The 25,627-nt window shown below is 42.6% G+C and overlaps 1 protein-coding gene across 2 annotated transcripts in view; it reads left to right on the forward strand.

Annotated features, from left to right (window-relative positions):
* The first annotated feature begins 285 nt into the window (after positions 1 to 285).
* The window catches only part of zmp:0000000755 (phosphofurin acidic cluster sorting protein 1), a 51,612-nt gene continuing 26,270 nt past the window's right edge, over positions 286 to 25,627 (forward strand). Inside the window, exon 1 of one of the 2 annotated variants that reach the window (XM_059516892.1) lies at positions 286 to 642. In XM_059516892.1, coding sequence (XP_059372875.1) covers positions 443 to 642 — 200 coding nt within the window. In that variant the 5' untranslated portion in view covers positions 286 to 442. The remainder of the gene's footprint in view (positions 643 to 25,627) is intronic. The other variant, XM_059516891.1, reaches the window with a different exon arrangement.

Genomic DNA, 25,627 nt, shown 5'->3' on the forward strand with positions numbered 1-25,627 from the left:
CAAACCAAAGCTGTGTAGAATTAATAACTCTACACCTCCACATGATGTGCAAGTGTATAATGTAAATGTAAAATTGGTGGTTGTTGGGTTTACAGTGTTTTTTTTACAAATATTTCTGTTTGTAAATATGCTATATTCCATCTATTATGACTTGCATCTTTGCAGTGTGTGTCTATATATTTCACATTTCTCCTATTCGTTCTGTATCTGTGTATTGAGGTCAGCGCTGATGATGATGATGATGATGATGATGGAGAGGATGAAGAGGCTGCAGGGCCCTCTGTCGGTCACGGCGCGCGGCTGCAGAAGCTCCGCCTCAGACACTCATCCTCTCCGGTGAAGCGGAGTCTCGCGCAGAGACGCGCGGCGCTGCAGCAGCTCTGGTCTCTCCGGTCCGCGTCGCGATCAGATCGGTGCATGCGAGAGCGGAGCGGCTGAAGCGATGATGGCGGCAGCGCTGGAGAGAGGAGGGCTTCGGGCCGCCTTCCTGAACCCCGGCAGCGGCGGCGGAGCGGCTCCCACAGCGGTGTCCGGAGCAGGAGCAGTGCTGTGGGGCTCCGGGGGCTCCGGGGCGATGCCCGTCCCCATGAACCTGTTCGCCACCTGGGAGATCGACCGCTCCTGTCCGAGCTGCGTGCCCCGGTACGAGTGTGTGTGTGTGTGTGTGTGTGTTTATCGACAGGTTTATTTGCTGATTGTTCAGCTTCTCTGATGGAAGTTTGACAGTGTGACACCATGTTTACTCATGTTTGGCATCTCTTCCTTACAGTGATGTTTCAGCACTATAGTACTGTGGTGCTGAAAGTGTGGTATTTACACGATTGTTCACACAAATCATCATTCTCTTATCATTTACATCCCTTTTAACCCTTAGACTTGACTTCTTCTGTGGAACACAAAAGATATTCATTTTCTGGAATTCTTCAGGAATATATATTTTTAAATATCTTCTTTTGTGCTCTACAGAAGAAGGAAAGTGTTAGTAAACAATGTCAGAGAGCATCCTGGTTAGTGGAGTGTTGTTTGTTAGTGTTGTCTTGTTATTGTGTAAGTCTTGTTATCTGTGGTCAGCTTTGCACAACTCTGAGTTCTAGTAGAATCACATCGAACGCTTCACACACTCCTGCTGCACGGACAGGACTTCAGCTGTTCATGTTAAAACACTTGAATCGTTTCTCTATAGTTTGGTCATTTTGGGTGATGGATGTGTTTGTTCATGTGTTGAGAAGTGAGTCGCAGCAGATGAGCGTCTGTTCTGGTGTTTCTGGTTCAGAATTCCAGTTCTTGTGTTTTCCGTTTCCTTCTGTATCCGAACTTTCGCTCTCAGTCTGGGGAATTCCAGAACGCTTTCACACCCCCGTCATAATGTGTTTTTCTTGGAAGTCAGTGGACATTGATGTTCCTTCACCCTGATGTCATTCTTCACATGGAGTTTCTCAAGCTGATGAAGTGCAGACGGTGTGTGTGTGTGTGTGTGTGTGTGTAATGCATGCAGTGCTCCAGATGGGTGTGTGTGACCGAGAGATACAGTGCTGCACTGCAATGTAAACACATTTCCTGTTACGGATCTATCCATCACTCTTTGTGTGTTTGTTTCTCTTTCTAAAGTTCACTTGGCTGAGATCTTCAGAGAAACACGTGTCTGTCTGCTCTGGAGGCTTCGGGGTGTTTTAGTTTTTCAGGTTGCTGCTGAGGTCAGGAAAACACTGGGAATGATGGATTACAGCGCAGAAACTGTTGACCGATGACATCACGCAGCACTTTTAGCAGTTTTGTGATGTCATTGTGGTTATAGTGCAGTGATCAGGATCAAGGTGTGTGTGTGTGTGTCTAGTGCATGCAGTGCTGCAGATGTGTGGTGTGTGTGTGTGTGTGTGTGTGTGTGAGCCCAGTGCAGGTGTGGGACTGGCCTCCTCTCAGGAGCGGCTCCATTAATCATCTCTGACCCAGATGTGTCCAGCACTCGTCTCATTGCTCTAGCAGGAGTTCAAGCCCAGTGAGGCCTTCTCTGTGTGTGTGTGTGTGTGTGTGTGTGTGTGTGTAGTCGAGCTGTGATGGTTCAGAAAGGTTGTCCCAGTATGTTGGTGATGTACACAGCATCATCCAATGGGAGAGCAGCTAGTGAGTGTAGTCACATGACAACAACATCGTTGCAGGATCGTCAAACACACTGATCCGCTGTTTCTGCAGTTTTTCAGATCAAACTAATAGTTTAATCCAGACCCGCCTCTGACTATATTTAACAAAAGATTATGCGTACTGTTATGACTTGCTTTCTCCCTTGATTAAGCACAGGAAGGTTAATACTACATTTATCATTTTAAGCCCCACAAAATAATTCTGAAATCATTTTAGTGAAATATAAAACATGTTCACGATAGAAGAGTTTTGAATAAACGAATAGATGTGCACCGAAACATCACATTACAGAAACGGCTCTTCATCCACTCACAGGTGAAGAGAGACGATTGTGTGTTGGTGTGTATTTAATATTTCAGAATGAGTCTGAATGTAAGTCTGTGTGTGACTCCCTCAAGCAGAGAATGAAGATTCAGATTCATGAGGACGTTACGTGTTCAGAAAGTGTGTGTGTGTGTGTGATATTTCCACTGTTCTCTTCCTGCATGAACTGACTGAACTTCATTCAGACTTCAGCTGTTGTTAATGACCCTACTTCTAATCTAGACCATACTCACTATTCATACAGTAGTACAGAGTGCTAGAAGAAAGTAAATGAAATTAAAAAAATAAAATAATGTTTATGTATAAAAATACACACACATTCAAATAAATATAAAAGTAAAAATATAATTTAAACACAAAAATAATTTTATCTCAGTTATCTTTTCATAGTCACTGAAAGCTATAAAATGCTTTTATTTTGCATGTCAGTCTAGTTTGAGCTTGCGATGCCGTTTTCCCTTCGCGCTTCACTTTTCTGCACGTCTCTCTTTGTGGCACTGTTTTGGGCTCTTTCTTGTTTCTTCTGGTCATGCAAACTATGGCTATATATATATATATATATAATATTGAATCATTTCAAGGTATCAAAATTATGGAAAAAGAAATTAAATGTTGTCAGCTAGCTGATGATACTGCTCTTTTTTTTTTTTTAAAGACATTTCACAAGTTAAAAAAGTTATAGAGTGTCTCAATATATTTTCTAAAGCTTCAGGTTTATCTTTAAATGTTAAAAAATGTACTCTTTTTCCACTTAAAGACAATGATACTCCAGTATTCCAGTTAGGGAGGAAGAGTGACAGAGCAATCAGACCGAGTGCAATCTAATTTCCAACAAAGAAGAGATTTGATATGTGGCTCATGAGGGATCGATCACTCAAAGGTAGAGTTCTTTTGTCTCGTTTAGTCTCTCCTGCAAAGGGGTTAGATGTACCAAAATCTTGTATTAGAAAAAATGATTCAACCTTATATGGAAAAACAAGTCACACTATTTAAATAAAAATATTTTATGTAATTCTTATAATCAAGGAGGTTTAAATGTGCTTGATTTTGATACTTCTAATACAATCTTCAAATTGAACTGGATTAAACACTATATTAAGCAAACTGATAAACTATGCTATATCATTCCAAATCTTATTTTTGAAAAAGTTGGTGGTATAGAGTTCCTTGTAAAATGCGACGTTGAGGTTAACAAGCTCCCCATTCAGCGATCCAGTTTTCATAGACAGGCTTTTTTATGTTGGCTTCTTACAAACACAACTTCTCCCCTCACAGTTAATTTGGAATAATAAATAGTTAAATATAAGAATAAATCAATCTTCTATGACAATTGGATTAAAAACGATATTCTAATGGTCTCACAACTGATGAATAATGAGGGTTACGTACTAACATATACTGAATTGTTAAACACATTTAGGATTCCAGTAACTCCAAGGGAGTATAGTATTGCCTTTGATGCAATTCCAGAAGGTTTATTGAGACTCTTGAGAGGTAGTAGTGAACCTCCTAAGCAATCAATGAATAAAAAACAGGTCTTGTTAAACGGAGTTGATATAAAAGATAGTAAATGTAATGATAAGTTCTTCAGATGCTTGGTTCACTGCCCTGCTACGCCCCGAAATAAATATTTTTTGGAATTAACATTTTGGAAATATTAATTGGAGATTGATTTGGACTTATAATAATAAATACTGTATTAATAAAGTTTTTGAAATATACTTTAAAATTATACATCAAATGAGTTCCTAAAACGATATAAAAATGACCTTTCTGAATCCTGTACATTTTGTAAAAAGGAAACTGAAACTGTCTTGCATCTGTTCTTTGAACGCTGGCATGTGAAGTTTCTTTGGATTGATGTGGAATATTTATTTAATATGTTGAGTGGAATTAAAATTTGCATAGAGAAAAAGGATGTTTTTTTTATTATGACAAAAAAGAGATGACATGAGCTGACATGAAGATTTACTTTGCAGTTTGAAAGTCCTTTCAGTGTTTCAAAGCAATAAGAACTATGGACATTATCAAAGAATTAAATTTCTCTTCTTTATCTCAATTATATATGTATACCCCTTTCCGTTATGTTTTTGTGTGTGTATGTGTTCTTTTTTGTTTTTTTTCTTTAATGTGTGAATCGAATGCTCGTTAATTTCACTGATATGAATGTTTAATGTTCTTCATGTCTTATGATGCTTTGTAATCATTTAGAATATTATTTGTTAAATATTTGTATTCACTTTGTATTTGTATCTGATTGGTTACACCTCAGGAGTAATAGCCTATCAACACTTGCGAGGCGGTTGTAGCCGGTCCGCTGGGCAGTGGAGTTGCCAACTTGGAGTCTTCGTCGCTAGATTTAGTGACTTTTTTTTTTCTCCCAAAAAAGCGACTAGCGACAAATCTAGCGACTTTTTTTTTTTTTAAGTCTCTGAGACCCTCTGGTGCTGCCGCATGAGCGCGACATCTAGTTCATGTTCTCATGATATATTTTTATGAATTAAAATGTTTCAAAACATCCCCCCATCTGTTTTTTTTTCACAAATGGCACCCTGACTACTGGCATAAATTAATAATAATAATATTTTTTTAACTCGAGTCTTTTTGGTTTAGTTTTGTCGTGGCCACGAGATATTAATGAATAAACAAACCAGGGTGACCAGAGCAACCTGAGATTATCAGAGATTGATCAAATAATTTTTATCCATCCCACAGTCCGTTGATCATGTCTTTTTATTTAATATGTTCATATAAGGCTATTATTATTTTTATCATTACCGTATTTTTCGGACTATAAGTCGCACCTAAGTATAACTCGCATCAGTCCAAAATACGTCATCACGACGAAAAAAACATAAATCGCATTTATTTAGGACCTTGAGAAAACATTACCGTCTACAGCCACGAGAGGGCGCTCTATGTTCTCAGGGGTAGACTACAGGAGTACTGAGCAGCATCGAGCGCCCTCTGGTGGCTGTAGACGGTAATGTTTTCTCAAGGTCCTAAATAAATGCGATTTATAGTCCAGGGCGATTAATGGTTTTTTCCTCATCATGTAAAATATATGTATGAAATAAAATATTTTAATGCTATAAAAGTGTGCACATCGAGAGAAATAAACAGAAGATGGTCATGTTAACAACTTCTTTAACTTTAGAAAACGCTGGTAATACACGTTGTCATAATGTTCACCTTGGAGATTGAAAATGTTTTATTTTTTTGAGACCCCAGGAGCCCAAATTCAGACCCAGAACAATAAAACCCACAGAAGAGGTGGGAGTTCAAAGGAGGAATCTTTCTATTACCAAACTGCAGGGAGAGGAAGAGTAGATATAAGTGATGATCTGCAAGATTAACCACAATCTGATGTGATCCGACCACCTCAGAGAAAACCAGTGTTGAACTGCTGCAAGAGCTTTTGAAGCACAGCAGCTGTGGTCAAAGAGTTCTCGTGTGTCCCGATTGGTGGAGGATGATGATGAGTGGATAAAGACTAGAGCAATCAAATAGTTAGAGAGTGATCTGCTCACCTGGATTGTGAATCATTTGAGTCATTTTGGGAGTTCGGTGTAAGGAGCGTGAATCATTTGAACCAGTTCGGGAGTTCGGAGCGGGATCGCGAATCTTTTGAATCTGTTCGGGAGTTCGTAGCGGGTTCGCGAATCATTTGAGACAGTTCGGGAGTTCAAAGTGGGATCGCAAATCTTTTGAATCTGTTCGGGAGTTCGTAGCGGGTTCGCGAATCATTTGAGTCAGTTCGGGAGTTCAAAGTGGGATCGCAAATCATTTGAGTCAGTTCGGGAGTTCGTAGCGGGTTCGCGAATCATTTGAGTCAGTTCGGGAGTTCAAAGCGGGTTCGCGAATCATTTGAGTCAGTTTGGGGATCGCGAATCATTTGAGTCAGTTTGGGAGTTCAAAGCGGGTTCGCGAATCATTTGAGTCAGTTTGGGGATCGCGAATCATTTGAATCAGTTTGGGAGTTCGGAGCTGCTTCGCGGATCATTTGAGTCAGTTTGGGGATCACGAATCATTTGAATCAGTTTGGGAGTTCGTAGCGGGTTCGCGAATCATTTGAATCAGTTTGGCAGTTCGTAGCGGGTTCGTGAATCATTTGAGTCAGTTTGGGGATCGCGAATCATTTGAGTCAGTTCGGGAGTTCAAAGCGGGTTTGCGAATCATTTGAATCAGTTCGGGAGTTCGGAGCGGCTTCGCGGATCATTCCCAGACAGCAAAACTCATCTGGGCCAGCTCTGGATTCCTTTATTATTATTTGGCCTTAATGTGGGCCAGATCTGGTCCAGTACTATTTTGGATCTGGTCCAGAACCGTGCCGGATCTGGGCCAGCTCACATACATACATATATATACAGTATTTAAGAATAAATAATTAATACCATTAAAGCAATCATTACAAGCATCTTACATAATATATAATTAAATATTTTACTGTCTTATGGCACTGATATTTTTTTTGTTTAAGTTGTTATACGAAGCTCTTAAGACCAGTGTTGGGGAAAGTTACTTTTAAAAGTAATGCCTTACAATATTGCGTTACTCCCTAAAAAAGTAACTGAATACGTTACTTAGTTACTTTTTATGGAAAGTAATGTGTTACATTACTTTTGCGTTATGTGCAAAAGGCTCAAGTGATGTGAATATGGACAGAGTATGTACAGCGAGTGTTCGTTCAGACCACGCCTTTTTTCTGACATGTTGCGACATGCCCTGGCTTGTAGAGAACGGCTGTCAGTTTAGTTTCAGTTTCAGTTGAGCTAATCTTCGCATTGTGTTCGTGTGCGTCAGTGACCACAAGTAAGTTGGAACTATATCATATAGATTATAGTTTATATTAGTAATTTATGTTAACGTTGATAGTCATTGACAGCCTTTATATCTGTTGTATGTGTGACTTATATGTTATTCCCATTGTGGTTACGTTTCGGGACATGTTTAGCACTGCTTGTTTAAGTGACTAGAGATAGTTATTCAGTTAACTAAATTGTGTTTATGGAAGTAATATTGATGTTTATTTCCTTTCATTTAGAACCACACCTACACTGTAAAACCATAAGAAATAGTGCCTGTGCATCGCATCTGTATTCCCAAAGTGTGCATCTGTATTCCAGAAGTGATATATCTGTATTCCAAAGTGATATATTAAAGCCTTCAACATATATCTCTGCCTTCCGTGTCCTGACTAGACACCCCATATCGTTGACTAATTTTCATAACCAGAGCCCCATTACAATTTATGGTCCTTCGAGCCGGATAGTGTCAATGATATGGCAACCAGTAAAGAAGGAATCAGCCTCCCTGTTTCGCCAGTGCGCCCCAAACGCTCACTGCAACGCCCAAGATATCTGGATGATTTTTTAGTCGAATATTCAGATCAGCATAGCTTAGCGCAGATGCACAGGCACGAAGAGGAGAGGGAGCTACGCAGTCCTGCTAGAAGCATATCCTCAATGTCACCAATGCATAATGCAAATGAAGCCATTGTTCATCAAGCCTTGGAGACAGCGCGGCAACAGAGTGAAACTGCTAAGAAACAAACAGAGCTTTTGGAGTTTTTCCTGCAGCATCATTCCCCTCGGACCTCAGCTCAGTCGTCAAGGAGGTCATCACGGCATCAGACCCCAGTACGCCAACTCTACCCAGACAGAGGAGGTGAACCACAGCCTTTGCCAACCCTTGTTCCTCACCAACACAGAACTGAGGATCACCCAAGTGTAGCTGCAGAACTAACCCATCAGCTAGAACAAATGACACTTCCTCCGTCTCTCAGCCGAGTCACTCAACCCCCTCAGCATACGCTCGTTCCACGCTATGGTGTTCAAGCTATCAAGCAGGATTCTGAACATGATCCACCAGCTCACCTTCAGCCCAGTTATCCCAGAGAGTCAACCCAGGGTCTACAGCCATCAGTAGGCTTATTAAGAAATGCCACATCATATAGCTCACTCTCGTCCTACCCTATATCGGGTAATTGTGAGCCCAGTGCAGCGGCACCCGGCAGCCAATACGAGAAAGGTAGGGAGCCTCAGTTGGAAAATCCACATCTGGTGCCACCTGAGCCTCATACATCACATCTCTCACATGTGGCTCCTCCCAGATCGCTACATGGAAATCCAGCTTTCGATCAGATGATGCCTTTACCCGTGCACCAGTCAATACCTCAGCCTCCTTATGTACCCCAACCTTTCTACCAAGGGAATCCAGCCATGCTGGCCCATTATCCATCCACTGGATATCAGCATACACCCCCCAATATAGAAGGCCCAACATTTCCTGACTTTACCAAGGAGGACAGAGCTCAATATGTGGAGCTACGCCTTTCCCTTAGTACACTCCTCCATCCTTCTCAGTCCGAGCATTACAAGTATGCCATCTTGCTGAAGCATGTCAAGGTGCCACATGCACATCGCCTAGTGCTAGCTCATGCAGAGTCTAGTATGCCCTACTCTGAAGCTCTGAAAGCACTGGATGAACGCTATGGACGTCCATATCAGTTTGTGCTGAAGGAGATAGAGGACATGGAACGTCTACCCCCCATCCGAGATGATAGAGCTCTCGACGAGTTCTCCATCAGAGTGCAGTCGCTGGTAGGGATGCTGAAAGCTCTCCGAGGTGAAGGCCATGAGGAACTCCACTGCGGCTCCAATGTGAAGCGACTTCTAAGCAGGCTCCCCAAGCACCAGCAAGAGAGATTTCGTCGTCAACAGTATAGGAAGGACCCGGATAAACTGAAGCTAACGCTCATTGAATTTTCAGAGTGGCTGAAGGCAGAAGTCAGATGCCTGGACATTGAGCCCTCACTTCAAGCTCACAGTGAGAAGGATAAGAGGGAATTTAAGCAGCAGAAGTCCAAGGTTAAGATTACTACGGTTATGCATGGGATAGACAGTTCAAGTAACCATCCATCCGACACGCCCTCTCAAGCAGCTCATTCTATGCGAACCCAAGGGAAGGGTAAGATATCCTGCCCTTACTGTGAGGCAGAACACTACCTCAGCCAATGTGAGAGCTTCGCTAGACTTACCAAATCAGAGATGGTGGACTGGATTAAAGTCAAGAGGAGGTGCTGGAGATGTGGACGTTCTCACCTAGCTTCTGCTTGTGACCTCAAGAAGCCGTGTCGCCTTTGTAAGTCGAAACACCTCTCTGTCCTTCACGAGGTCAACCAGAGGAGTGGGAACGAGCCCACCATCACATCGACGGCAGAGACTCACTACCTGGATCAGCCAAATAGATATAGCCAGGTGCTGTTAAAGATTGTCAGAGTCAATTTGCAATACCAGGATAAAGTGCTTGACACGTATGCAGTGCTGGATGATGGCTCTGAGAGAACCATTCTGCTTTTGTCTGCAGCACGCCACCTAGGAGTACAGGGTCAAGTAGAAGACCTCACACTCCGTACTATCCGCCAAGACATCAAGATACTGTCAGGCTCACGTGTGTCCTTTACGATCACTCCAGCTTCCCAACCAACAAAAAGGTTCTCCATTCAAGGCGCATTCACAGGTGAACACCTAGGCCTCTCTCAGTACAGTTACCCGGTTACCCAGCTCCAGAGAAGATATCGCCATCTACGAGGTCTGGCAATCCCACCCATCGATGGTGTTCAGCCAACCCTCCTGATTGGATCGGATAATGCTGATCTGATCGTTCCGATTGAGCCAGTGCATCTTGGTCCCCCTGGTGGTCCTGCAGCAGTCAAGACTAAGCTCGGTTGGACACTTCAGGGTCCAGCAAAATACCTGCAGCAACAGCTTCCCCCCACACAGTGCTTGTTCACCACAGTTTCCTCCCCTTCTGCTGAGCTGTTCAGTCAAGTTGAACGGTTGTGGCAGTTAGATACACTACCTTTCAAAAGTGAGAGATTGGTGACCAGATCCAGACAGGACAAGTACTCAGTGGACCTATTAGAGGCCGAGACCATCCGTGTAGAAGTAAACGGAGTGCATCGGTACGCTACACCCCTTCTACGAGTCCCAAACATGCCCAAGCTGCAAGTTTCAAAGGAAGTCGTGATGAAGAACCTGCGAAACACAGAGAAGAGGTTAGTACAAGATCCACTGCGTGCATCTACCTACCAGGAGGAGATCAAGAAACTTGAGATTGCTGGGTACGCCACCAAGATTGACTCCTGTGAGGTGGACTCATCCAAGGAGTCGTGGTTCCTGCCCCATCACATGGTCAGACACAATGGCAAGGAGCGGATTGTTTTCAACTGCAGCTTCCAGCTTGGCAGACAAAGTTTGAATAACTACCTCCTTCCTGGTCCAGCCTTAGGACCCTCACTCCTTGGAGTCCTCCTGCGCTTCAGGGAGCATCGAGTCGCAGTAAGTGGAGACATTAAAGGGATGTTTCACCAGGTCCGCCTGCTGGACAGAGACAAGCCTTTGCTGAGGTTCCTTTGGAGGGATCTAAAAACGGACAAACAGCCATCAGTGTACCAGTGGGAGGTTCTGCCGTTCGGGACGACGTGCAGTCCCTGCTGCGCGATCTTTGCTCTTCAGAAACACATCAATGAGTCAAGTCAATCAGGAGAAAATGTCCGCCACAGTGTGGAACAGTGTTTCTACGTCGACAATTGCCTGCAGAGTCTACCCACCGTAGTAGAAGCCAGGAACCTCGTGACGAAGCTTAGAACCATTCTAGCTGCAGGTGGCTTCGATATTCGTCAATGGGCCAGTAACCAGCCAGAGGTGATTCGCAACTTGCCTAAGGAAGCCAAGTCTGACAGCAGCGAGAGATGGGTTTCTCAGACGTATGGTGAAGCTCAAGAAATGACGCTAGGCCTCAGTTGGCACTTCATGGAGGATACACTCCATTACAGGCATCGCCCGGTTTTCCCAAGCCAGACGACCATGCGAAATATCTATAAGATATTAGCAAGCCAGTATGATCCCCTAGGTCATATCCTGCCTTTCACGACAAGGGCCAAAGTTTTGGTCCAGAGACTGTGGGCCAAAGACCGCGACTGGGACGACCCAAACTTACCGGTCGACCTCCTGCAAGCCTGGACTTCATGGGAAGAAGAGCTCCCTCAGCTCTCAACGGTTAGTCTCACCCGGAGTTACTTCCCACTGGACGTGGATGTAAGTGCCATCACCCTCGAGCTTCATGTATTCTGTGATGCATCAGAGTCCGCCTACGGGTCAGTTGCTTACCTACGTGGTGAGGATCCTCATGGCCAAGTCCATGTAGCCTTTGTGCTGGCACGTTCAAGAGTGGCACCGAAGAAACAACAGTCAATGCCACGCCTTGAGCTCTGTGCCGCCCTTACCGGAGCTCAGCTTGCCCAGATGATCCAGAGAGAGCTCATCCTTCTGTTGAGGGACACAGTGCTGTGGTCTGACTCCACCACAGTACTTGCCTGGATACAGTCAGAGTCCTGCAGATACAAGGTGTTTGTAGGGACTCGTGTATCTGAGATTCAGGAGCTGACGGATCACCGGTCATGGAGGTATGTGGACACACAGAATAACCCCGCGGATGCTATCACCAGAGGGATGACACTATCCAACCTAGCCAAGCCAAACCAATTCAGCCAAGGTCCTGCCTTCCTTCGGCTATCACGTGAAAGATGGCCAGCCACAACTTCTTTCGTGGAGGTCACAGATGAGACAGAGATGAAGAGGTCTGCGTTCTGTGGCATTATGTCAGCCATTACGGCTCCAGAGATCCCAGCCACTGAAGACCACTCTACCTTCGAAGATCTCCTTGAGGCAACGAGTAGGTCACTGCATGGGGCGGCCTCCCAATCAAGCGCCCTCAGTGCAGATGACTACGCAGAAGCAGAACTCAGAATCCTTCAGAGAGCACAATATGATAGCTTTCCAGACGAAGTCAAGTGCCTACAAACAGGGAAAGCACTTCCATCCAGCAGTAGGCTCTTGTCACTTGCTCCAGAGTACGATGTCTCTAGGGGCCTTATCCGAGTAGGTGGTAGGCTGCGCCGTTCTACTAGTCTGGAAGATGATGTCGTACACCCAATTGTGCTGGAACCCAAGCACCATATTACCAAACTTATCATACGACAGTACGACAACAAGTTACACCATTCTGGATCGGAGAGGGTCTTCCCAGAGCTCAGGCGCAAGTTTTGGATCCTCCAAGGCCGAGAAGCTGTGCGTCGTCACCAGAGATCCTGCCCGGAGTGCCAGAAATGGAGAGCAAAGCCTGCGATTCCTAAGATGGCAGATCTGCCCCCTTGTCGTCTCCGCCTCCTGAAGCCTCCATTCTATTCAACAGGAGTAGACTGCTTTGGCCCATTCCAGGTCAAGCGAGGTCGGAGTATGGAAAAGAGATGGGGAATTGTTTTTAAGTGTATGACCACCAGGTGCATTCACCTCGATGTGCTGCCCAACATGGATACCGACTCGTTCCTTATGTCACTCAGAAGGTTCGTGGCTAGACGGGGAACTCCCTTCGAGCTTCTCTCTGACTGTGGGACCAACTTCCGCGGAGGGGAGCACGAGCTCAAGGCAAGTTTTGAGGCCATGTGTGTGGAGCTGCAGACTAAGTTGGCTAAGCACCAGATCCGTTTCCAGTTCAACCCACCAAATGCACCTCACTTTGGTGGAGCCTGGGAGCGGGAAGTCAGATCCATTAAGGCTGCACTCTATGTTACTCTGGGAGCACAGACAGTGACCGAAGAAGTCTTGCAGACAGTCCTGATTGAGGTGGAGGGAATCCTCAACTCCAAGCCACTGGGCTATGTGTCGACAGATGTAGCCGATGTGGATCCCGTGACCCCCAATTACCTCCTCATGGGGCGGCCCGACTCTTCGCTTCCTCAGGTGGTGTACCCTGAGTCTGAGATTCTCAGTCGAAGAAGATGGCGGCACAGTCAGGTGTTAGCTGACCAGTTTTGGACGCATTTCATACGGAACTACTTGCCTTTCTTGCAATCAAGGCAGAAATGGGTAAAGGACACAGAGAACCTCACTGTGGGTACAGTGGTGATGGTAATTGACCAAAGGTTACCTCGTGCACTGTGGCCCGTGGGACGAGTCACAAAGACCATTAGGAGTGTCGATGGGAAAGTGAGGACTGCCGAGGTGCAGGTAGATGGGAGGACCTACACCAGACCAGTGGCCAAGCTCATTGAGCTGCCAGCCATACCGGATAATGCCTCGACAGCAGCTCCTGTGGATAGTTGAGCCTCTCCAGGAGATAATTCACACCGTGAATTATGGGGCGGCTGTGCAAAAGGCTCAAGTGATGTGAATATGGACAGAGTATGTACAGCGAGTGTTCGTTCAGACCACGCCTTTTTTCTGACATGTTGCGACATGCCCTGGCTTGTAGAGAACGGCTGTCAGTTTAGTTTCAGTTTCAGTTGAGCTAATCTTCGCATTGTGTTCGTGTGCGTCAGTGACCACAAGTAAGTTGGAACTATATCATATAGATTATAGTTTATATTAGTAATTTATGTTAACGTTGATAGTCATTGACAGCCTTTATATCTGTTGTATGTGTGACTTATATGTTATTCCCATTGTGGTTACGTTTCGGGACATGTTTAGCACTGCTTGTTTAAGTGACTAGAGATAGTTATTCAGTTAACTAAATTGTGTTTATGGAAGTAATATTGATGTTTATTTCCTTTCATTTAGAACCACACCTACACTGTAAAACCATAAGAAATAGTGCCTGTGCATCGCATCTGTATTCCCAAAGTGTGCATCTGTATTCCAGAAGTGATATATCTGTATTCCAAAGTGATATATTAAAGCCTTCAACATATATCTCTGCCTTCCGTGTCCTGACTAGACACCCCATATCGTTGACTAATTTTCATAACCAGAGCCCCATTACACGTTACTTTCACGTTACTTTTTAAATATGAGCAGGGCTTGATTGTTTTTAATATAAGAAGTTCTATTTATAGCAAATGTAAAAGCCCTTTCACACCAAAAAGTGTAATGAATAAACCTCAGGCTGAAGGAAAAGTAAATTCACGTCTGTACAGTAGAACACAGGAGAAGAAGGTTCATCACTCTTCAGCAATAAAAAAAAACAATGAAGCACAATTGTTAGTTTATCTAAAGTCATTTTTTAATTATTAGTATGGTTGAACTGGATCATTAAAGGTCAGCAGCAAAGACACTGTTAATAAAATGGGAATAGATACATTTGTGTTATTTAATATATTTAGTTATTGCAGGTTTGCGTCATATTCTGAGTTTGCATTTCACTGTTTTGATTAATTTTGATGAATACTAAATCTGTTTTGTTTTTTGTGAGTGGGATGAATTAATGCACATTCACATTTAGTCTAGAACTACAGTAACATGTTCACACAGCGCACACAACGCCTCCATACTTCCGATTTCTCCCAATATGGGAACAGGAGGCTTGTCAGTCAAAAAATGGGAATACAAAGTAACTGGCATTACTTTTTTGAAAAAGTAACTCAGATATTTTCTTGTAAATTAAAAAGTAATGCGTTACTTTACTAGTTACTTGAAAAAAGTAATCTGATTACGTAACTCGCGTTACTTGTAATGCATTACCCCCAACACTGCTTAAGACAACAAAACGTTTAAAGTCCTGATTTAGATGTATAGACAATTACTGTACTGAGCACTATATTAAAACAATATTCATATTTAAAAAAACTCCATTACTACAAAAAACAATGCAAAAGATGTGCCATTGTGCATCTTTTCTTTCCTTTTGATAATTTATGCACAAAAAAGGCAAAATTAAAGGTTTATTTGGTACACTACCCCAAGCAGCACAAGTCTCTACTTCTAGTGCTTCCTGTACATAATATTCACTAAGCTTAAAGGGCAAGTTCACCCAAAAATAAAAATTCTGTCAATAATTACTCACCCTCATGTTGTTCCAAACTTGTAAGACAACTCGTTCATCTTTGGAACACAAATTAAGACATTTTTGATGAATTCTGAGACCTCTCTGACCCTTCCATAGACAGCAATGTAATTATCACGATCGAGGTCCAGAAACGTGGCAAGAAGATCGGTAAAATAATCCATGTGACAACAGGGCTTCAACAATAATTTTACGAAGCTATGGGAATACTTTTTGTACCTTTAAACCAGTGCTACACAATGAGAAAGAGAATAATCTGAATAATTACCACAGGGAAATGTTCTTATAAATGTGTCACCATTGTGTGCTTGAGTTGGTTCTAGTAGTAATAGAGTCCTCTGCAATGCTGTTTTTGAGGTAAATGTGATCCCTCCGTCTGACTCCACAGCTCAAAGACAGTTCCCTCCTTTTCATTTGTCTCTAAAAAAACAAAGCAAAAAAAAAACATGACATATGGACAATTTTTTATTGCCATACACACACACACACACACACACACACACACACACGTATGCATGCATGCAGAATCAGAATCAGAATCAGAATGAGCTTTATTGCCAGGTATGTTCACACATACGAGGAATTTGTTTTCGTGACAGAGCTCCGCAGTGCAACATAACAGCGACAGAACAAAAAAACACAATAAGGAATAAAAAATACAAAAAAATACAAATAGGTGGGTAAGGATTGACAATATACAAATTGACAATGTATGGCAGGTATATTAAAAAGAGCATTTATGTATGTACATGTATATTATGTGGAAAAATTGTAACTGTACGCTAAGTATGTGTGTTTGGATAAATAAGTGTATGTCTATATAAATATAAATATAAGTAGTATAGTGTGTTCCATGTATGTACATGTATATTATGTGCAAAAGATTTACGTGTACGCTAAGTATGTGTGTTGGATAAAAAGTGTAGTGTATATAAATATAAATAGTGTAGTGTGTCCCACAGTTATTATCAGCTGTTCATAAGATGGATTGCCTGAGGGAAGAAACTGTTCCTGTGTCTGGTCGTTCTGGTGCTCAGTGCTCTGTAGCGTCGACCAGATGGCAACAGTTCAAAGAGGGAGTGTGCTGGATGTGAGGGGTCCAGAGTGATTTTAACAGCCCTTTTGCTCACTCTGGATAAGTACAGTTCTTGAATAGATGGGAGAGTTGAACCGATGATTCGCTCAGCAGTCCGGACTACCCTCTGTAGTCTTCTGAGGTCAGATTTAGAAGCTGAGCTGAACCAGACAGTTACTGAAGTGCAGAGGATGGATTCGATGATGGTGGAGTAGAACTGTTTCAGCAGATCCTGTGGCAGGTTAAACTTCCTCAGCTGGCGAAGGAAGTACAACCTCTGCTGGGCCTTTTTCACAATGGAGTCAATGTGAATGTCCCACTTCAGGTCCTGAGAGATAGTGGTACCCAGGAACCTGAATGACTCCACTGCAGTCACAGTGCTGTTCATGATGGTGAGTGGGGGGAGTGCAGGGGGGTTTCTCCTGAAGTCCACGATCATCTCCACTGTTTTGAGCGTGTTAAGCTCCAGGTTGTTGAGACTGCACCAGACAGCCAGCTCTTTAACCTCCTGTCTGTAAGCAGACTCGTCACCGTCGTGAATGAGGCCGATGAGTGTGGTGTCATCTGCAAACTTCAGGAGCTTGACAGAGGGGTCCTTAGATGTGCAGTCATTAGTGTACAGGGAGAAGAGCAGTGGGGAGAGAACACAGCCTTGGGGAGCTCCGGTGCTGATTGTATGGGTGCTGGATGTGTATTTTCCCAGCCTCACTAGCTGCTGCCTGTCTGTCAGGAAGCTGTTGATCCACTGACAGACGGAGGTGGGCACGGAGAGCTGAGTTAGTTTGGGCAGGAGGAGGTTTGGGATGATCGTGTTGAAGGCAGAGCTGAAGTCCACAAACAGGATCCTCACATAGGTCCCCGGTCTGTCTAGGTGTTGCAGAACATAATGCAGTCCGATGTTTACTGCATCGTCCACAGACCTGTTTGCTCTGTAGGCAAACTGAAGAGGATCCAGCAAGGGTCCAGTGATGTCCTTCAGGTGGGCCAGCACCAGTTTTTCAAATGACTTCATGACCACAGACGTTAGAGCCACAGGCCTGTAGTCATTTAGTCCTGTAATTTTGGATTTCTTTGGGATGGGGATGATGGTGGAGCGTTTGAAGCATGAAGGGACTTCGCACAGCTCCAGCGATCTGTTGAAGATCCTTGTGAAGATGGGGGCCAGCTGGTTAGCACAGGATTTCAGACAGGCTGGTGTAACACAATCTGGGCCTGGTGCTTTTTTCCTTTTCTGCTTCCGGAAGACCTGGCGCACCGCATCCTCGCTGATCTGTATTGCAGGTGTGGGGGAGAGGGGGGGATGCAGGAGGTGTGAATGGTGAGAGCGCTTGATTGGAGAGGTGTTCAGGGTGGGTTGCAGGAGTTGTGAGTGGTGTGAACAGTTGTTTGGAGAGGCATTCAGGGTTGGTTGCAGGAGTTGTGAGTGGTGTGAACAGTTGTTTGGAGAGGCATTTAGGGTTGGTTGCAGGAGTTGTTATTGGTGTGAACGGTTGTGTGGTGAGGTGTTCAGGGCAGGTGATGGGTGTTCTTTCAAACCTGCAGTAAAACTCGTTCAGATTGTCTGCTAGTCGTTGATTCTCCACAGTGCTGGGGGGTGGTGTCTTGTAATTGGTGATCTTCTTTAGGCTTTTCCACACTGATGCGGAGTCGTTCGAAGTGAACTGAGTCCTTATTTTTTCAGAATAATTCCTCTTTGCCACTTTGATCTCCTTTTCCAGTGTGTATTTAGCCTGTTTATACAAGACATTGTCCCCCTTCACGTAAGCATCTTCTTTGGCCTGACGGAGCTGTCTGAGTTTTGCAGTGAACCACGGTTTGTCATTGTTGTAATTTAGTTGAGTCTTGGTAGGAATACACATATCCTCACAGAAACTGATATATGATGTTACGGTCTCTGTGAGTTCATCCAGATCGGTGGCAGCAGCTTCAAAAACACTCCAATCAGTGAGGTCAAAACAAGATTGTAAATCCTGCTCTGCTTCATTAGTCCATCTTTTTACAGTCCTTAATACAGGTTTAGCTGATTGTAGTTTCTGCCTGTAGGTCAGTATAAGATGAACCAGAAGGTGATCAGAACGTCCCAAAGCTGCTCGTGGAACAGAGTGAAATGCATCCTTTATTGTTGTGTAACAGTGATCCAATATATTACTGTCTCTTGTGGGACAAGTAACATGCTGTCTGTATTTTGGCAGTTCACGGGAGAGATTGGCTTTATTAAAGTCCCCAAGAATGATTAAAACAGAGTCTGGGTGTTGTTGTTCTGTCTCTGTGATCTGCTCAGCGAGTTTCTGTAAAGCTGAGCTCACGTGCGCTTGAGGAGGGATGTAAACACTCACCAGAATGAACGAATGAAACTCCCGCGGCGAATAGAACGGCTTGCAGTTAATGAAGAGCGTTTCGAGATTTGAGCAGCACGTCTTCTTTAACACAGTTACATCTGTACACCACCGTTCATTGATGTAAAAGCATGTCCCGGCGCCGCGCGATTTCCCCGTTGATTCTGCGTCGCGATCCGCTCTAAACAGCTGAAAGCCCGGCAGATGGAGCGCGCTGTCCGGTATGGTGTCATTCAGCCAAGTTTCCGTGAAACACAGAGCAGCAGAGTGGGAGAAATCTTTATTTGTCCGAGAGAGCAGAAGCAGTTCGTCCGTTTTGTTGGGTAGAGAGCGGAGATTTGCCAGATGGATGCTAGGCAACGGCGTTTGAAATCCGCGTTTTCTGAGTCTCACGAGCGCTCCCGCTCGCTTTCCCCGCCTGCGCGTCCTCTTGAAGCGTGTGATCAGCGCAGCCGCTCCGCCGACAAGAATGTCCAGCAAAACATCAGAATAGTCGAAAACCGGTGAAATATCGGGAGATGTGTGTTGCCGAATATCCAGCAATTCGTCCCTGGTGAAACTGATTGCAGGAATATAACTAAAGACAGGACAAACTAACATAAACACAAAAACAACTGCAGAGCACGTCACGGAGGCAGCCATCCTGTATCGGCGCCACTCAGATCAGATATCCAGTATATGCATACTGTATGTGTATACACACTGTGTGTGTATACAGTATATGCATACTGTATACACACACATATAAGGTCAAAAGTTAACATACACCTTGCAGAATCTACAAAATGTGAAACATTTTTGACAAAAGAGGGATCATACAAAATGCATCTTATTTTTCATTTAAGAGAAAATAGTTTACTTTATAAAAATGACTCGGAGTAAACGACAACTGTTGTGATTGGCTGACATCTTTGCATACGAAATGTGTATTACATGTGGAACCCCTCTCAAATATATATATATATATATATATATATATATATATATATATATATATATATATATATATATACAGTACAGACCAAAAGTTTTGACACACCTTCTCATTCAAAGAGTTTTCATTATTTTCATGACTCTGAAAATTGTAGAGTCACACTGAAGGCATATATATATTTACTATTACAGCTGTCGAGATTAATGAATCGTGGAAGTGTTGATTATATAATTATTTTTTCAAATGAATCAATTCGAGAGTTCGGGAATCATTTGAGTTAGGTCGGGAGTTCGAAGCGGGTTCTCGAATCATTTGAGTCAGTTTGGGGATCGAAAATCATTTGAATTTGTTCGGGAGTTCAAAGCGGGTTCGCTGATGCTGATGCTGATTTCAGGGCGAATCAGCATGATTAAAATGTGATATTAAGTTACTACAAACAATAATTTAATTACAAATACAAAATGTTGCAGAATAATGTAATATATGAATGAATAATAGCCTAAAGAACCTTTGTGCCAAAAGGGTTCTTTCTTGTCATTATAGAACCTTTTTAGCATAAAAGGTTATTTGGAGTGGAGTAAAGAACCCTATGGTTCTATATGGAACCCCAATGAACCCTTTTTTTCTAAGAGTGTACATTTGTTAAAGTAAATAAAACGAAAACATGAATGTTTTAATGCTACTGAATAAAAATAAACGATCCATTCGAAAGTCTCTGCTCATCATGACTGGTCCAGGATCAGTGAGCTGCGTCCTTAATACGCAATTTTTTGTGTGTATATATACGGCGTTAAATTGACTTCATAGAATCCAAATATAATTAGATAATATATAAAAACTTGTATTCGTGAAGATGCTCCTCTGGTTGAGATGAAGCCACAGGACGTCACTGCAGATATCAGCACAAACACTTTCACAGACTCAACGTGTTATCAAAGACCGAGACGATCAAGGCCTGTGCTTGAGGACACACACACACACACACACACACACACACACTCACAATGAGCTGCATGTGTTTTGTCATCTAATCAGATGCTCTAAAGCCTCGTCTGCTGTAAACAAACCTGCTGTAAGCAGCTTGTAACCTTGTAACACTAAAGCTGCTGTTAATCAGCTGTTTTTAATCAGTGACACTGAAGGCCTCTCACACCAACGACGAGTAGAACCTTAGCTTTATTAATCAAGTTACCTTTATTTATATAGCACTTTTAACAATACAGATCAAAGCACTTTACATAATTAAATAGGAAAATAGTGTGACAATAATGCAAAATGATAGTTAAAGGCAGTTCATCATTGAATTCAGTGATGTCATCTCTGTTCAGTTAAATAGTGTCTGTGCATTTATTTGCAATCAAGTCAACGATATCGCTGTAGATGAAGTGTCCCCAACTAAGCAAGCCAGAGGCGACAGCGGCAAGGAACCGAAACTCCATCGGTGACAGAATGGAGAAAAAAACCTTGGGAGAAACCAGGCTCAGTTGGGGGGTCAGTTCTCCTCTGACCAGACGAAACCAGTAGTTCAATTCCAGGCTGCAGCAAAGTCAGATTGTGCAGAAGAATCATCTGTTTCCTGTGGTCTTGTCCTGGTGCTCCTCTGAGACAAGGTCTTTACAGGGGATCTGTATCTGGGGCTCTAGTTGTCCTGGTCTCCGCTGTCTTTCAGGGATGTAGAGGTCCTTTCTAGGTGCTGATCCAGCATCTGGTCTGGATACGTACTGGATCCGGGTGACTACAGTGACCCTCTGATCTGGACACAGACTGGATCTGGTGGCCACGGTGACCTCGGAACAAGAGAGAAACAGACAAATATTAGCGTAGATGCCATTCTTCTAATGATGTAGCAAGTACATAGGGTGTTATGGGAAGTGTTTCCGGTTCCGGTTTACCTAATTAATGCAGCCTAAAAATCCTTTAACCTGGCATACACATAACATACTAATATGCTTTTAATATCCAAATCCGTTAAAGAGATGGGTCTTTAATCTAGATTTAAACTGCAAGAGTGTGTCTGCCTCCCGAACAATGTTAGGTAGGTTATTCCAGAGTTTGGGCGCATAATAGGAAAAGGATCTGCCGCCTGCAGTTGATTCGTGAACCTTAATAATGATTTGTTTTTAAAAATCAGTCTAAATATTAAAGAATAGTGCGTTCACACCTCATCTATAATGATAGTGACACAGAGGAACGATTTCCCAGCTGTTCAACGAGCCAATTAGAATCCAGCTGACTTTAAAGAGTTCTAGCATTTAAAGTGACAGATGACAAAACATCTTAGAATAAAATTTGGTCTGCACGCTAATATAGTTATAGGTTTTGTTCTTGACGTGACTGGGCCTTGACTCTACATTGTAAAAAAATATTATAGATTATTTCAGTTTTTCTACTTCAAAGTTTCATGTTTGATCCAACATGTTTCTCTGTGATTAATTGTGAGTTTACTAGTAATTTCTGAGTGAAGCTTGTGACAGGGTCTGATGGGGTTTCTGAGTTGTGCGTCTGTAGTCATCCAGGAGTTTCCCGTCCGTTCTTCAGCTTCAGGAATCACAGTGGGATCACAGTTTATGGGATCCTGTCGGAAGAGTTTGGACGTCTCTCTCTCTCTTCCTCTCTTCCTCTCTGCACTCAGGCATTTCCTGTGCGTGGTTTGCCAGCAGCTACAGGCCATTTATTTCAAGGACAGACAGCTTTCGGCCTGCTGCCCTCACAGGCGTCCAGATCTCTGTTCTTGCGAGCAGTGACGTCTGATTCTCTCAGTCAAACCTGGTCTTGCTCTTGTCTTTTACTGAGCAGCGTGAACATCTGTAGATCATATGTGCTGAAGCGTGAAGATCTTTGGCTTGTTTTATCCACTCTTTTGCTGTTTCTCTGAATGAAACGAGAGCAGTTTCTTCTCGCTGAGCTTTGACTTTCTGTTCTGTTATTGATTGTTTTGCGTCCAGCTTCTTCTCTTTCTGTCTGTTTTCTCTATCAGAGTGTTGTCAGAAATCTCCTGACTAAGAGTTTTAGCACAGAAACACTTTCTTTCCTCTGTTTAATGTTCTCTTTTCTCTTCCCGCGAGTTCAGGGGTATCAGTATCTGTGCTGTATCTTCACATGGACTGGGGATACGGACCCAAAAGCAAGCGGTTTTCCTCGATACGCCTATTAGTGTGTATGTGTGCATCAATCACAAGACGTCTGACTGCGTTCACTTAACCTTAGAAACTGTGCGCATCCCTCCAGAAGATCATTCTTCATTTCAGACCCATAGGTGCATATCAAAAGAGTAAAAGTAAAAATACATTTACAAACATTATTTAAACATGAAATGCAGTGCAAATGAGGATGGAAAATAGTAACCCAAGCTAACCTCCAAAAATATATATGTGGAAAGATATTTAGAAGTAAAAACACAAGATAAGGGATGTTTAGTGCACTCAAAGGAAATAAAAAAGCTTTTTTTAATCTTATAGTTTAAGGTTCAGATGATTTAGTTAAGTGACTGTAGCTCATCAGGTTTTACAGCGTATAATCAACTTTATTTGGAAATGCATGAGTAAATGTCTCTTCTGGTTCTTTCTCTCAGGACATCAGAATCGTCTCTGTGCATTAAGAGCTGTGTGGACAAGTGCTTTCAGTGCTTTACTTTAGGCTGTAAATCCACTTCCTGACAGACAAAGATGCAGGGATGTAAAAGTCTTTGTGTGTGTCTGCTGGAGGCTTCGCTCGGGACCGTCTCGGATCGTTATTCACGCTCTCTGAAACACAAAGGCACTCTTCATTTCTAAATCTCTATTGAGTGTTTCTATCAGTTTTGTTTGGGAAAAGGGCTGCAGTTTATTTATAGCCGCTTATAGTGTCACAATGTGGGGTCATTTGTTACAGATATTCTTTAATAGTTTATTTAATGACTTTTAATGTAAGAGTAACCAATGATGAGCAGGATTTCTAAAGTTATCTATAACTGAAACTTAAATTAAAACCATGAAAAACAGAATTGCTCTTTGAAATAAATGTGTGCGAGTCTGTGTGTGTAAAACAAAAACTAATGTGCTAAACACGTTTGAGAGCGCATCATAGATTCTGTTCAGATTTTCATGCTAATAGCCTTTGATGTGGATTTGTGTGTCTGGGATTGTATGAAGCGACATATAAATCCTGTGTGTGTCTCATGAGGGATAATACCAGTGTGTGTGTGTGTGTGTGTGTGTGTGTGTGTGTGAGTGTCCTGATCTCAGTGACGCAGGATTCATTCAGAGAATTAAACCTTAGTTTTTGACTCTACCATCTGCTGCCAAGATCCTGAAAAACATATTTTATTCTTATAGTTTTGTTTTATATTAATTTACACTTTATTTTGCCTAATTGTATTACTTTATTTAAATTGACTTTTTAATTATTTTTTATTTATTATTTTATTGAATTTTAATGTACTTTTTCAGTTAATTGACTTTTTGTGATGTTATTATTTTACTTCATTTTATTTTTTACTTTAGTTTCCTTGCATATTTGTCTTTGTTCATACATTATACATACTTCTGCTGCAGTGAAACACAGATAGGCTTCTCTCATGTAAAACTCTATTACTGTGAAGTTACGCATGTTGAGCATGATGTAGTTCTGAATTGTACGGTGATACTTGCTGGATCTGTCTGCTGTTTTTGACACTGTTAACCTCCAGATCAACCCTACTGACAGGGCATCTCAGGAACCACACTCCAGTGGTTTGAGTCTTATCTATCAGATAGGTCCTTCAAAGTATCTTGGAGAGGTGAGGTGTCCAAGTCACAACATCTAACTACTGGAGTGCCTCAGGGCTCAGTTCTTGGACCACTTCTCTTCTCTGTAGGACTCTTTTTGACCTCCAATACGGTCAATTTTTCCATTCACATCTTCTCATGCATCCTCCTGAATATGTTTGTTCTCCTCAGGTTTTCTTGTGATTTCTTCCATCATGCTCTCTGGCAGCCACGAGTCCTTAAATATTCACGAGAAGCTTTTAAACAAGCAGCCGCTTTAGCAGCTCTTAATAATGCAGGAGAAGAGAGCAGACGATAATGGAGCGAAACAAGAACAATGTGTGACGCTGTGGCCGAGAGACAGGCTGTCTGTCTCTCTCTCTCGTGGTGTTTGAGTGTGTTTTTGTTCAGCTAGCGTTCGTTAGATATTCACTTTAACACGCTGATGTCAAACAGGTCAGTGAGGAACATCTACGGATCTACAGCTGGAGTTCTGAGATGCTTGTGTGTGAAAGCATGTCTGTCTGCTGTGGAAGTACTTCCTGTGTCACGAGTGTGTGATAGGAGACCTGCAGCACACACACACACACACGTGTTATCTGTGTGACGGCACTCCTGTGGAGCATCAGTGCTGGGAGAGGAAGTCACTTTATAAATAAAAAACTATGTAAACAGACGTGTGACAGAAACAGCATGATCGTTTTTGTTTAACATTGAAGTGAATATCGCTCAGCTCCCCATTTTAACAAACTTTCAAGATTATCAAGTTTATAAATGACAAACTTCTAAAAACACATTTATAGCTGTGTTTGTGGAGAGATCTGTAGCTCTGGAGCCGCTGCAGTGATGATGTAGTTACTATAGATATATATCAGTACGCTGCGTCCGAAATCACACACGCACAAACACTCACCATCAAACTGAACTGAACTTGAGCAGTTCTGCAAAGAGTGGGCAAATATTGCTCAAACTGAAAGAAGTTGAAAGCTGAGGCTTTGTTTCTTATCAAAAGTAATAAAGTACAAAGTTATTGTGATTATTAGTTCAGATAAAATTGGTTGAATTTGTTTAGGCTGAGCAGACGCTACAGTGATCTGTCATTAAAGAGCAAAAAAAAAAACTGCATTTATTGAGTTTTGTGATAAAATTTCAAAGCCTTCGTTTCTGTCTGTTAATGGATATTGTCAGCTCTGTAATGATGATGATGATGATGAAGAAGATGTGAAGCAGTGACGCAGATCTTCTTTTC

This window comes from Carassius carassius, chromosome 30, assembly GCF_963082965.1.
Source record: "Carassius carassius chromosome 30, fCarCar2.1, whole genome shotgun sequence".
Lineage (NCBI taxonomy): Eukaryota > Metazoa > Chordata > Actinopteri > Cypriniformes > Cyprinidae > Carassius > Carassius carassius.